Raw genomic sequence first — 15,259 nt, forward strand, 5'->3', positions numbered from 1 at the left:
TCTCTTCTCATCACCAAGGTTTTGACACAAAATTGTGACAGCAGAAAGTTATGTTTTCTCTATTCCTGGTTATCTGTGTCCTTTTGGAGGAGCCCTGATTATCTACAGCTCAAACCTTTTCCACCAGGCCTGTGTAATATTGTATAGCATTGAGGGCCACTTTGCATGCACAGCTTTGTCCATGGTGAGATGCAGCTAAACAAAATATCATTTACTTCTTGCAGTACATAGTAAGATTCATAGGAGTTTGGAAGTATTTATTCTCTTTGCCTTTGTACCAATACATCTGGGGTCAACTAGTCAATTTTAGAATACCTTAGCAATTGGATAAATTGCTGCAGCTATACTAGAAATACTTTATCTCAAAAGTTTGGTTGAGAATTTCTGCAATGCCCATGTAAATCTTCATGTGTACTCTCCAACATGAGAAAGGGCTTGTTCCTGCCTAAAGGAAAGTGAGGCAACCTCTGTTTTGTGTATAAAAAATGAAAATGAAAATAATTTAAATTATATGAAAATTATACGACCTTAAATTTCAGAGGCTTTCAAAGGTGTCATTAGGTGTAACTGTTTTGAAGGACGTTGAGATGTTCCCGTCCTGCTGATTTTGGTGTGGCTTGCCATTAAAAAAAGTCTGTAACTGGTCACAAAGGGAATTCTGAGTCTCAGCTAAATTGGTTCCTCATTGCTACATTCTTACACTGTTCTGGAGTTGAGGAATGGTAGCATGGTCACCACACATGTGACTTGATGCTAAGCAGTCAAAATATGTTTTATAAATGCAAATACCTATTATCAGAACAGAATGGCGTTTTTAGTTTGGAAGCCTTTTTGCTGTGGCTCTGCTGCTGGAGATTTTTTAAGTAAGCCATGATCATGCTGTTGTAAGCCAAGTCCACTGAGTGTTGAGGCGGACCATCCAAGTGTGGGGACACGAGCCTTGACTCCATTTTTCTCAGAAGGCTGATTTATTATGTTATATATTATATTAAAATACTACCTTAAAACTATACTAAAGAACAGAGAGAAGAAAGATCAGAAGGCTGCAAAGAACAAGAATAGAAAAGAATAGAATGCATAACAAAATCTTGTGACTGCTCACAGCCTTGGCACAGGTGGCTGTGATTGGTCATCAAGTGAAAACAATCCACATGGACCAATGGAAGATGCACCAGTTGCATTCCACAGCAGCAGAGAGTTATTGTTTACATTTCTTTCCTGAGGCTCTCAGCTCCTCAGGACGGGAAAAATCCTAGCAGAGAATTTTTCATAAAATATCATGGCTACACCATGGTTTCTGTGAGTAAGATGTAGGAGAAATGAACTGTCTTGCCAGTTCTCCTAAAATTGTTAGTCATGTCACTGACAAGTCCTGGCATCTCTGTTCTTTAGAATTAAGACCTGAAATATCATGAAGAGGAAGATACAGGGTTCTTTCCCTTCTTTGTGGAAAAGAGACGGAAAATGGCAACAGCAGGCAGTTCCAAACACGTGGTCACGTGCGTGTCTTTGAAGGGAAGGTTTCATTCCCTTCAAGGTGCAGTGTGTTTATGGCATGGGTCCATCTTCCCAGAAGAGCTGAGCATTTGCTGGGGCAGGAGAGCTGAAAGTAAGCAAGGTTTTGCTCCGCAGTTACTGAATCTCCCAGCTGCATCAGTCAGTGGTGGATGGGGAAGAGGGACAGGGTGGGCTAGTTAAAGATGCGTCTGTAACTGCAGGAGTGCTTCAAGAAACCACAGCATGTGCAGCTCCTTTGTGTTCAGACAGCAATTAAAATCTTAGACCTTCTCTTAATGGCAGTTACAGGTTTGCATCTTCTCTGGGTTTTCACCTTAAGAAGTGAGAACCTGTGCTGGAAATGCTAAGATACTCCAGTGAGTGATGTGGGGATCAATGCAATGTCACACGATGGATTTCCTTTATTGTGTGCCCCAGCCTAAAATGTGTTCTAAAAAATCATGCATGTATAAATCTAAAACTACACACAATGCAATTGAAATATGTTGTAATACAGCATCAAAGTAAGACATTCTCCACCTTTGTTAATACACTATGAACTTTAATCACATACCTCATCCTTTATTCCCCCATTTTCCAATAGTTGAAAAATTATCTTCTTCATTTAGACTTAACTTTTAAATATTGGTTCATGTCATTACTACCTCAGAAATTGTCACTGCTCTTGTGATGTTTTTAGGGTGCTCTCACGGCATAGATCTTATTTAATCTATGTATCTTAGATACTTCTACAAGTTTGAGCTGCTTTTATTATTATGTTATAGCTTTAATATATGGAGGAGGTAACAAACTGTCTTCTAATAGAAGATCGCTGTCTTTAGAAAAGCAGGGGATGATTTTTGAGTAATATTCCTTATTTTAATACTCTTTGTTTAACACTGCTTTCAGTCTAAGAGAAACAGTGGATATTTATCACTCATTTTTATGCAGCTGGAGATAACCTGTGACCTTCATCCAAACTGCAGGACTCCTCAAGCACAGAAGTGATGTTCAGTATCCCTAAGTAGCACATCCTCCTTGTCTGCCTTCTTTAACATCCTCATTCCAACCGCTAGAGCAGATGCAGAAGGTTTTCATCTATCAGTCTCATTCATTAATGTAATTTGCAGGACAGCATCCCTTCCTAAAGAATGGAAGGGCCTGTGTCCTAATTCATAAATGTTTAATTCATTCAGTGTAGATAGTCTTGTTTCTGTCTTTCTTCTGAGTAATAATATTTTCTAATTAATTGAGAGGTACTTGCATACATATTTTCTGAGCATTTCTCTAAGTTCTACTTTATAAGGAAGAGTAGAGAACAGCCAAACCAGAGGGCTGATTGCCTTCTAAGGAAAAGAAAACAAAAATTGAATGTTTTAAAATTTGTAGCTATCCTAACATTTCCCTGCAGAAATGCAGATTCCTAATTGCAAATGTAACCCCGTTGATTTGATTTCCTTTGCTGCTTTTCATGGACATCCTAGTTAGTATAGTCTTTGTTCTCAGTGAATGCATTCATTTTACAAAAGTGTGCACCCTGGTTTATTGGCTGAGGGGGATGCCTCAGCCCACATTTGGATGTTGTCACCAGTGACATCCACAAATATACATTATTCCCATGTGGGAATGTGGCCATGCCTCAGAGCAAGCCTTGCTTGCTGTGAACACTTGTGACTTGGTCAGAGGACATGGAACCCTACATTGTGACACAATACATAGGAATAAGCATGACTGAAGGTAACCTGTGGCTTTTAAAACAGGATTTGCTTAGCACTGTTAAAAATAACTATGGTAGTGATTTAAATCCAATAAACAAGAGCATTATTCTCAGCTGATTTGGATTTCTCCACATTGAAGGAATTAAGATGCAGTCTCACTCCCACTGAAGTCATGGCAAGGGTTTGGCCACTGAAGTCAATTGAAGCAAGATCAAATTCACACCTTCACCTTTTTCATCTTACAGAAGTAAACTAGAGACAGGCAGATCTTTCTCTTTTGCTGAAGGATGCCAGTGCTAAATCATCAGCTCCACATGGAAATTAGCCACGTTTAAGGATTGTTTAGTTTCATACAGTGGTTTGCACACAGGATTTTCTTCCCCCTAAGAGTGATCCATTCTTGAACATAGTAAAAAAGCAAACAGAGAGCATTTTGGTGCCAGGAATTCTTTTGAAAATGTAGTACACTTGCTTAATGTGAGTACACTTGCTTAATGTTCAAAATGGTCCTTTGAACATGCGACTTTACAATGTCAGGCATTCTTTTCTCTACATGGTTTTTGCTTTAAACCTATTTCATTTTATAAATGATGAGATGCTTGACTGTTGCATCAGAGCAGTTAGTTTATTAAGTTTCAGTACAGCTGGCTTATTTCCATGTCATACATCATTTAATTATCCATATAAAACATAGTTAAAACTGTACAGCTCCTTGAACCTCACCTGAACTGTCTGTGACACTGCAGTAATCCCAGTACCCTGATGGGATGTTGTGCAACTATGACTGGTTGGAATGTGGATGTACAAGAGAGCCTAGAAATGAGTTTGCAGCTGTGCTTGTTCTGCTGAAAGAGAAAGTAAAACTAGAAAAAAACCCGGCTACTGTGGTAGTACCAGCAGCTGTAAATCTGAAGGCTTATAAAAATCAAGGAAAACGTGGTGACTGAGGAAGTGGTGTTTTCCTCTTGTTTGTTATTTAATAAATTGTTGATGGTTTGTTATTTCTCAGAAAAATCTATCTCGGATGCCTTTGTGGAAAAATAGGAAGTGTTTATGTGAGAGTGAGGATCCTGCTGCTGGAAGATTGTGTAGTTCCGCAAAATACTTTGCCTCTTTTGTCTCAAAAATGCTTTCTGGAGGCAGTGATCATTGAGACTTAAAATATACCCCAGCTTGACGATGGATGGGCACTGCTGTCCATGCAAGGAGAGTCTCTTGTATGTGCAGTAAGCTAAATATAAAGCTGAAGGCATTTAGTAATAGGAAAACCAGCAAATTTCTTACAGACTTTTTTTTTATTTTTTTTAAGCTAGAGAACTTGAAGGTCAGATCCAACTATATATTGCATTTTCTGTCATATAATTATCATATATATAATGTCCTGGAGAACAGCTTCCAGTCACTGACATCAACAGTTTACACAGCAGTTGAACTAAGAACAACCTTGGAGAAATGACCCATATCCACCTCTTAAGTATAATCCATAGCTCAGAACAGTTTTCGTGTTTTCATGGTCACAGAGGGCCACAATTGGATAAAAGAAGAATTGTGTTCAAAAAATACAGAACTATTCTGCTGAGTGTTCACTTTATTAAATCTTGGGAAATGAGAGGAAACAGAACTGAAAGAGTAAAGAATTCTTGCTCCCTTGTAGAAAGAAGGATGGGAAAACATCAAAACCAGTCTCCCTAGAAGAACGGGGGAAGATCCGTGATAAGTGGCATCAGCTTGGAAGATGGTTCAAAACTCTTTGACTGATTTTACTAATGACATCTGTTAAGCAGATCCAATTCAGAGCAGTTTCAGAAATCCCAACATGGTTGTCCTTCTGCGCACTAATGAGAGGGCGTGATCCGCCTGACACCAGTGTCTGTCTAGCAGTGGACATCTGTGGTCACTATGCAGGTACTCAAGTCACATCCTGTTTCCCTTTCCTCCCTCCCCATTTCTGCAGTTCTATTTATTGGTGAGTTCCCCAAAGAATGGTTGAGGAGTATAATCTCTCCTGTACTCACAGTCCTTTGGAGATAAATACACAAAGAGACAGCAGAAAGAGGCAGAAGTTCCTTTATCAGTCAGAGAGATTGGATAACTCTGTTTGAGGGAGACAATTTAGAAGATGGTGGGAGTGACAGAGGTACATCTTTGCACAAATTTCAAAAACCAGACATTCTACTTTCTCAACAAAATCCTGGCTCTACCAGAATTTTGCATGGTGTTGAACCATAGAGTTTGAGAGTGAAGAGGTTATTGAAGGCACCAAAATTTTGTCATTCAAATTTTGGCCTTTTCAGGATGGTATTAAATCTTCCTCTGCATCATCCAAGCAACCTGGATTTCTTTCAGAAATCCGTAACAGAGCATTAGCCTACGTGACACCCTGCCCCAAAAGTAATAAGTAGAAATACTAATAATAAAAAATGTCCCCCACCAGTATGAAATAAAAGCCTACACTTGTATACCGAGAACATCCATGGGTCATGTCACCCAAATTTATATTTGACAAGAGCTGTGTGTGAGGGCACTTGTGCCTGCTTTGTCAAGGGAAGTTCTGGGGTTCCCAGGTTCCCGAGTGATGGGTCTGCACTTGGTGTTTCTTGGGGCTTTGTGTGCCCAGGGCCATGATGAGTTCCCTGCCCGGGCTGGGGAGGGCGGGCGGGGCTGGGTGATGCGCTCTGGGTTCTGTGACAGCACCAGGGCCGCATCACAATGGGGGCAGCTATAAAAGGCCAGAGCGCGTGCTGCTGCCCCAGTAGAGCCTGGGCGAGCGGTGAGTGCACAGCAGCGAGGAGACAGAGCAGGAGGAGGGCTGCGGCTGGAGGAGGGCCGGGGCAGAGGCTCCGCTACCGGGCCGTGCGTTCTGTCCCCGCACCCAGGGCCCGGCGCCCGGCGGGAGCGCCTTGCTGAGGGCGCCGCGCTTGCTGGGCAGCAGCGGTGCAGGCCTCGCGCCTGCCAACTGCTGGGGGCCCTCTCCCTCCTGCCGCCACATCCCTGCGCCTCCTGACCCCCACTGCCTGTCTCCATTCCGGCCCCACTGAACCCTTTCTGTGTGTCCTCCTGCAGACCATGGCTTTGCTATCAGTGATCTTCGTGCTTGTGCAAAGCCTGATCCAGTACCCCCAGCCGGCTGGAGATGGGCTGGATGAGGCTACGCACCAGCGTATGCAGGAGCGTCAGGAGCTGCTGGACCAGGAGATGGCTCGGCTGCTGCAGGAGCTGGAGCAGGGGCCCCTGGACGAGGGCTGGGCAGCCGTGCTCTTTGGTGCTCTACAGCAGTGGCCATTCTGGGCTCTTGCTGGAGTCCTGCTCCTCTTGGGCCTGTGCCTTAGCTGCAGGAGAAGGAGCCGTGAGGCCAGCAGCAGCGGCAAGGACCAGAGCTCCTGCAACAACTTTGGACACGACGAGAGTGGAACACAACAGGAAGAAGACAGTCCTTATTCGGAGGAAGGCAAAGAAAACACTGATGTAACTGTGGAGGCTGACAACAACGGGAGCGGAAGTGAAAGAGAAGGAAGTCCCGTGGCTGCAGATGAAGGAGACGATGACGTCATTGAAGGGAATTGTGACATCAAGGTGGAGGAAGACAGCGATGTTTACAATGACAATGGCCATGAGTTAAAGAAAGATGAAGGATGGAATGATGGGAATGTGCCAGGAGATAACACTGCTGAAGAACCTGAAGAAGGACCTGGCAACATTGCAGAAAAGGCAGAAGAGGTGGATGAAGCAGAAGAAGGAGATAACAACGATGTACAGGTGGAGGACGACAATGATGTTTACAATGACAATGGCCACGAGTTAAAGAATGATGAAGGATGGAATGATGGGAATGTGCCAGGAGATAATACTGCTGAGAACACTGAAGAAGAACCTGGCAACATCGCACAAAAGGCTGAAGACGTGGATGAATCAGATGAAGGAGAAAACAAGGATGTACAGGTGGAGCAAGACAAGGACGCTGGAAAGGAAGAAGAAGATGGAAATGAAGAAAACACCAATGGCCCACATATGAATGCAGGCAAGCATGATGATGCAAATGAAGCTGAGGACAACGTAAATGGACAGGAAGTATACACGGATGTGAAGGTGCAGGAAAGCAGTGATGCCAGTGAACAGAGAAGCAGGGATTGCACTGAGCAGGAAGATAGAGGTGAACGTGGGAATGAAGAAGCCCACAGTTCCTTTGCTGAAACTGAGGAAGAAAAGAAGGAAGTTATAGAAGAAGATGAAAGTGATAGAAACAAGGTTGAAGAGCAAGGTGATCCGAATGTGGAGGAAAACAAGAAGGAGGATAGAAAAGAAGATGAACAAGGTAACGTGGCTGCCAATGAAAAAGAAGACAGTGACGGTGACAAGGAAGAAAGCAGCAGTGCTGGAACAGAAGATGGAGAAGACACCCAAGATGCTGGGAATGGGGGAACAGAAGACGGAGAAGACACCCAAGATGCTGGGAATGAGGGAGCCATCCTTTTTGTGGATCACATAGAGTGGCCTGTGGAGGAGCTGGAGCAAGGTTGCTCAGTGACAGCTGAGCTGATGGAGAGTTTCACGCGTGTCTTTGTGGACAGCGTGAGCAATAGCTTCTACCCAGTGCCTCAAGAAGCCATTGGAGTGGGCAGTGCCTTTGAGGGTTGGAGTCCCCGCGAGTGGGATGGCGTGTACCATGTGCTGGTCCCGCTGAATCCCCCGCCAGGGCATGCCTTCCACCTAGAACTGAACAGTGCGGGGCAGATGGCAGCAAGGACCTTCAGCGTCCGCGTGGAGCTGGTGTGCACATGCGAGAGGGAGCAGCTGGGCGAGAAGCTGTTGTGCTTCCTGCACCACTCGCAGGAGGAGCTGTGGCGGAAGCAGAAGCGCAGCCTCCTAGAGACACTCTGCACCGGCTCCTACCTGGACGTGGAGAAGACCTCCCACTGGTTCCACCAGCTGGTGAGATGCTCCTGGCTGCACGTGCCTCAGTCCTACTCATGGCACTTGGTGTTTCAGCCCTGCAGCCGGTCCTGCCAATTCCAGCTTACCAAAGGCAAGAAGAGCCTGATGGTGGAGATGCTCTTTGGAGTGCGCCAAGGGGACTCCGACATCTTTGTCATCAGCCAGCCCACAGAGCCCCAGAAAGGTGGCCCCATCAACTTTATGAGCAGTCAGCCTGCCGAGGCCAACAGCATCACAAGCACAGCATGGCCTGAGACGTACGCTGTGGCAGAGGCAAAATTCTTCCAGCACATCGCCAGACAGCTGCCCTGTCACAGCTTGCACCTGAAATGCCTGCAGGTCTTCACCTGCATCCTGAGGGGCACGGGGTTTTCCAGCTACACCTGGAAGACGGTGGTCATGCACGTGCTGACCACAGTACCGCTGTCCCAGTGGCGCAGGAGGGAATTTGAACGGCGGCTGTGGGACGTCATGGCCTACCTGCACCGCTGCCTGCAGTTGAAACGCCTGGAGCACTTTGTGCAAGGCAGTGAGAAGCTTCCTGCAGAGATCAGCGTGTCGCCAGCAACACAAAGGGTTGAGCCGCTCAACCTCTTCGAGCACCTGGCCCGAGATCCTGCCACCCACAGGGAGCTGATGCAAACATATGGCCAGCTGCGATTTCGCCTCTGGACGATGCTCTCCAGCCACTGAGAGGCGTTCCCTGCGCAGAGCTGTGCTGGGGATCACATCCGATGGCAGCCACGTCAACTCTGCACAATTGTTTCCCTTGTCACTGGCAGTCCTGAAGCTGCTTTCCTGCTCCTGCGGAAGGAAGATGCTGCAGCACATGACTTCATTGTGCAGACACATCTTGCTGTGGCCTTGTCCTGCACCTTCTAGTTACAACGGTGGCCAACTCTTTGAGGCAAAACCTGGCTCCACCTGCACATCCTTCCTCGTGGAAGACTCAGAAGCCGACAGAGGTTGCTTGGAACACCTCGAAGACAGCAACCTCTTATCATCTTAATGTAGTTGTTTAGTTGTAGCTGTAGTTTTAGTTGTAGTTGCAGATGTCATTGTAGCTGTAGCTTTTGTTATAGTTGTAACTGTAAGTGTAGCTGTATTTGTCGTTGTAAACTGTAGCTTTAATTAGACTTATTTATTAGCGTTCCTTCCAGAGCCCCTTTAGTGTAGTCAGTTTGGTAAAATTACCCTTAGTTTTGTAAAAATTACCCTTTTGTAGTGACCTGTCTCTTTTCAAACGTATCCATGTTTGAAAAATTAATAAAAAGAGATGTTTCTCAAATTGCTTGAAATGTGTCATTCTTCGTATTTAACCCTCGTATCTTAGAGGATGTCCTTCCTCTACCCCTATCTGAAATAAAGACTTTTGCCAATCAGAGATGTTGGATATATTAAGTATGCGGTCTCTCAAGAATTCCCATAGAAATGCTTGAAGCTTGAATTAAAAATGCCTTGAAGTGCCTGAAATTTTGCAGCAGAGTACTCCTGAATTTTTTTAGGAATCTTTGGAAAAGTTTTCTTTACAGAGTCATTTTTATACACTCCTGGGGAACAATTCAGCCCAAAAAGAGAAAGACAGAGAAGTCCCCAACTACAAAACAGGTCGTTTAATACATCTTTTTTTCTCTTCTCATCACCAAGGTTTTGACACAAAATTGTGACAGCAGAAAGTTATGTTTTCTCTATTCCTGGTTATCTGTGTCCTTTTGGAGGAGCCCTGATTATCTACAGCTCAAACCTTTTCCACCAGGCCTGTGTAATATTGTATAGCATTGAGGGCCACTTTGCATGCACAGCTTTGTCCATGGTGAGATGCAGCTAAACAAAATATCATTTACTTCTTGCAGTACATAGTAAGATTCATAGGAGTTTGGAAGTATTTATTCTCTTTGCCTTTGTACCAATACATCTGGGGTCAACTAGTCAATTTTAGAATACCTTAGCAATTGGATAAATTGCTGCAGCTATACTAGAAATACTTTATCTCAAAAGTTTGGTTGAGAATTTCTGCAATGCCCATGTAAATCTTCATGTGTACTCTCCAACATGAGAAAGGGCTTGTTCCTGCCTAAAGGAAAGTGAGGCAACCTCTGTTTTGTGTATAAAAAATGAAAATGAAAATAATTTAAATTATATGAAAATTATACGACCTTAAATTTCAGAGGCTTTCAAAGGTGTCATTAGGTGTAACTGTTTTGAAGGACGTTGAGATGTTCCCGTCCTGCTGATTTTGGTGTGGCTTGCCATTAAAAAAAGTCTGTAACTGGTCACAAAGGGAATTCTGAGTCTCAGCTAAATTGGTTCCTCATTGCTACATTCTTACACTGTTCTGGAGTTGAGGAATGGTAGCATGGTCACCACACATGTGACTTGATGCTAAGCAGTCAAAATATGTTTTATAAATGCAAATACCTATTATCAGAACAGAATGGCGTTTTTAGTTTGGAAGCCTTTTTGCTGTGGCTCTGCTGCTGGAGATTTTTTAAGTAAGCCATGATCATGCTGTTGTAAGCCAAGTCCACTGAGTGTTGAGGCGGACCATCCAAGTGTGGGGACACGAGCCTTGACTCCATTTTTCTCAGAAGGCTGATTTATTATGTTATATATTATATTAAAATACTACCTTAAAACTATACTAAAGAACAGAGAGAAGAAAGATCAGAAGGCTGCAAAGAACAAGAATAGAAAAGAATAGAATGCATAACAAAATCTTGTGACTGCTCACAGCCTTGGCACAGGTGGCTGTGATTGGTCATCAAGTGAAAACAATCCACATGGACCAATGGAAGATGCACCAGTTGCATTCCACAGCAGCAGAGAGTTATTGTTTACATTTCTTTCCTGAGGCTCTCAGCTCCTCAGGACGGGAAAAATCCTAGCAGAGAATTTTTCATAAAATATCATGGCTACACCATGGTTTCTGTGAGTAAGATGTAGGAGAAATGAACTGTCTTGCCAGTTCTCCTAAAATTGTTAGTCATGTCGCTGACAAGTCCTGGCATCTCTGTTCTTTGGAATTAAGACCTGAAATATCATGAAGAGGAAGATACAGGGTTCTTTCCCTTCTTTGTGGAAAAGAGACGGAAAATGGCAACAGCAGGCAGTTCCAAACACCTGGTCACGTGCGTGTCTTTGAAGGGAAGGTTTCATTCCCTTCAAGGTGCAGTGTGTTTATGGCATGGGTCCATCTTCCCAGAAGAGCTGAGCATTTGCTGGGGCAGGAGAGCTGAAAGTAAGCAAGGTTTTGCTCCGCAGTTACTGAATCTCCCAGCTGCATCAGTCAGTGGTGGATGGGGAAGAGGGACAGGGTGGGCTAGTTAAAGATGCGTCTGTAACTGCAGGAGTGCTTCAAGAAACCACAGCATGTGCAGCTCCTTTGTGTTCAGACAGCAATTAAAATCTTAGACCTTCTCTTAATGGCAGTTACAGGTTTGCATCTTCTCTGGGTTTTCACCTTAAGAAGTGAGAACCTGTGCTGGAAATGCTAAGATACTCCAGTGAGTGATGTGGGGATCAATGCAATGTCACACGATGGATTTCCTTTATTGTGTGCCCCAGCCTAAAATGTGTTCTAAAAAATCATGCATGTATAAATCTAAAACTACACACAATGCAATTGAAATATGTTGTAATACAGAATCAAAGTAAGACATTCTCCACCTTTGTTAATACACTATGAACTTTAATCACATACCTCATCCTTTATTCCCCCATTTTCCAATAGTTGAAAAATTATCTTCTTCATTTAGACTTAACTTTTAAATATTGGTTCATGTCATTACTACCTCAGAAATTGTCACTGCTCTTGTGATGTTTTTAGGGTGCTCTCACGGCATAGATCTTATTTAATCTATGTATCTTAGATACTTCTACAAGTTTGAGCTGCTTTTATTATTATGTTATAGCTTTAATATATGGAGGAGGTAACAAACTGTCTTCTAATAGAAGATCGCTGTCTTTAGAAAAGCAGGGGATGATTTTTGAGTAATATTCCTTATTTTAATACTCTTTGTTTAACACTGCTTTCAGTCTAAGAGAAACAGTGGATATTTATCACTCATTTTTATGCAGCTGGAGATAACCTGTGACCTTCATCCAAACTGCAGGACTCCTCAAGCACAGAAGTGATGTTCAGTATCCCTAAGTAGCACATCCTCCTTGTCTGCCTTATTTAACATCCTCATTCCAACCGCTAGAGCAGATGCAGAAGGTTTTCATCTATCAGTCTCATTCATTAATGTAATTTGCAGGACAGCATCCCTTCCTAAAGAATGGAAGGGCCTGTGTCCTAATTCATAAATGTTTAATTCATTCAGTGTAGATAGTCTTGTTTCTGTCTTTCTTCTGAGTAATAATATTTTCTAATTAATTGAGAGGTACTTGCATACATATTTTCTGAGCATTTCTCTAAGTTCTACTTTATAAGGAAGAGTAGAGAACAGCCAAACCAGAAGGCTGATTGCCTTCTAAGGAAAAGAAAACAAAAATTGAATGTTTTAAAATTTGTAGCTATCCTAACATTTCCCTGCAGAAATGCAGATTCCTAATTGCAAATGTAACCCCGTTGATTTGATTTCCTTTGCTGCTTTTCATGGACATCCTAGTTAGTATAGTCTTTGTTCTCAGTGAATGCATTCATTTTACAAAAGTGTGCACCCTGGTTTATTGGCTGAGGGGGATGCCTCAGCCCACATTTGGATGTTGTCACCAGTGACATCCACAAATATACATTATTCCCATGTGGGAATGTGGCCATGCCTCAGAGCAAGCCTTGCTTGCTGTGAACACTTGTGACTTGGTCAGAGGACATGGAACCCTACATTGTGACACAATACATAGGAATAAGCATGACTGAAGGTAACCTGTGGCTTTTAAAACAGGATTTGCTTAGCACTGTTAAAAATAACTATGGTAGTGATTTAAATCCAATAAACAAGAGCATTATTCTCAGCTGATTTGGATTTCTCCACATTGAAGGAATTAAGATGCAGTCTCACTCCCACTGAAGTCATGGCAAGGGTTTGGCCACTGAAGTCAATTGAAGCAAGATCAAATTCACACCTTCACCTTTTTCATCTTACAGAAGTAAACTAGAGACAGGCAGATCTTTCTCTTTTGCTGAAGGATGCCAGTGCTAAATCATCAGCTCCACATGGAAATTAGCCACGTTTAAGGATTGTTTAGTTTCATGCAGTGGTTTGCACACAGGATTTTCTTCCCCCTAAGAGTGATCCATTCTTTAACATGGTGAAAAAGCAAACAGAGAGCATTTTGGTGCCAGGAATTCTTTTGAAAATGTAGTACACTTGCTTAATGTGAGTACACTTGCTTAATGTTCAAAATGGTCCTTTGAACATGCGACTTTACAATGTCAGGCATTCTTTTCTCTACATGGTTTTTGCTTTAAACCTATTTCATTTTATAAATGATGAGATGCTTGACTGTTGCATCAGAGCAGTTAGTTTATTAAGTTTCAGTACAGCTGGCTTATTTCCATGTCATACATCATTTAATTATCCATATAAAACATAGTTCAAACTGTACAGCTCCTTGAACCTCACCTGATCTGTCTGTGACACTGCAGTAATCCCAGTACCCTGATGGGATGTTGTGCGACTATGACTGGTTGGAATGTGGATGTACAAGAGAGCCTAGAAATGAGTTTGCAGCTGTGCTTGTTCTGCTGAAAGAGAAAGTAAAACTAGAAAAAAACCCGGCTACTGTGGTAGTACCAGCAGCTGTAAATCTGAAGGCTTATAAAAATCAAGGAAAACGTGGTGACTGAGGAAGTGGTGTTTTCCTCTTGTTTGTTATTTAATAAATTGTTGATGGTTTGTTATTTCTCAGAAAAATCTATCTCGGATGCCTTTGTGGAAAAATAGGAAGTGTTTATGTGAGAGTGAGGATCCTGCTGCTGGAAGATTGTGTAGTTCCGCAAAATACTTTGCCTCTTTTGTCTGAAAAATGCTTTCTGGAGGCAGTGATCATTGAGACTTAAAATATACCCCAGCTTGACGATGGATGGGCACTGCTGTCCATGCAAGGAGAATCTCTTGTATGTGCAGTAAGCTAAATATAAAGCTGAAGGCATTTAGTAATAGGAAAACCAGCAAATTTCTTACAGACTTTTTTTTTATTTTTTTTAAGCTAGAGAACTTGAAGGTCAGATCCAACTATATATTGCATTTTCTGTCATATAATTATCATATATATAATGTCCTGGAGAACAGCTTCCAGTCACTGACATCAACAGTTTACACAGCAGTTGAACTAAGAACAACCTTGGAGAAATGACCCATATCCACCTCTTAAGTATAATCCGTAGCTCAGAACAGTTTTCGTGTTTTCATGGTCACAGAGGGCCACAATTGGATAAAAGAAGAATTGTGTTCAAAAAATACAGAACTATTCTGCTGAGTGTTCACTTTATTAAATCTTGGGAAATGAGAGGAAACAGAACTGAAAGAGTAAAGAATTCTTGCTCCCTTGTAGAAAGAAGGATGGGAAAACATCAAAACCAGTCTCCCTAGAAGAACGGGGGAAGATCCATGATAAGTGGCATCAGCTTGGAAGACGGTTCAAAACCCTTTGACTGATTTTACTAATGACATCTGTTAAGCAGATCCAATTCAGAGCAGTTTCAGAAATCCCAACATGGTTGTCCTTCTGCGCACTAATGAGAGGGCGTGATCCGCCTGACACCAGTGTCTGTCTAGCAGTGGACATCTGTGGTCACTATGCAGGTACTCAAGTCACATCCTGTTTCCCTTTCCTCCCTCCCCATTTCTGCAGTTCTATTTATTGGTGAGTTCCCCAAAGAATGGTTGAGGAGTATAATCTCTCCTGTACTCACAGTCCTTTGGAGATAAATACACAAAGAGACAGCAGAAAGAGGCAGAAGTTCCTTTATCAGTCAGAGAGATTGGATAACTCTGTTTGAGGGAGACAATTTAGAAGATGGTGGGAGTGACAGAGGTACATCTTTGCACAAATTTCAAAAACCAGACATTCTACTTTCTCAACAAAATCCTGGCTCTACCAGAATTTTGCATGGTGTTGAACCATAGAGTTTGAGAGCTAAGAGGTTATTGAAGGCACCAAAATTT

At 42.7% G+C, this 15,259-nt stretch overlaps 1 protein-coding gene and 1 long non-coding RNA gene across 2 annotated transcripts in view; one reads left to right on the top strand and one right to left on the bottom strand.

The window, feature by feature from the left end:
- Positions 1-15,259, bottom strand: part of LOC135301678 (uncharacterized) — a 94,493-nt gene that overhangs the window by 66,811 nt on the left and 12,423 nt on the right. The window lies entirely within an intron of this gene.
- LOC135301674 (uncharacterized) lies at positions 6,276-9,411 on the top strand. Its single transcript, XM_064421976.1, has one exon. The coding sequence runs from the start codon at positions 6,282-6,284 to the stop codon at positions 8,838-8,840; it is 2,559 nt and encodes an 852-aa protein (XP_064278046.1). The 5' UTR covers positions 6,276-6,281; the 3' UTR covers positions 8,841-9,411.

The sequence above is a fragment of the Passer domesticus genome, chromosome 5 (genome assembly GCF_036417665.1).
Source record: "Passer domesticus isolate bPasDom1 chromosome 5, bPasDom1.hap1, whole genome shotgun sequence".
In the NCBI taxonomy this organism is placed as follows: Eukaryota; Metazoa; Chordata; class Aves; order Passeriformes; family Passeridae; genus Passer; species Passer domesticus.

Bases quoted from the DNA above. Each gene is read 5' to 3' on its own strand.
- LOC135301674 (XM_064421976.1), top strand. From the start codon at position 6,282: ATGGCTTTGCTATCAGTGATCTTCGTGCTTGTGCAAAGCCTGATCCAG.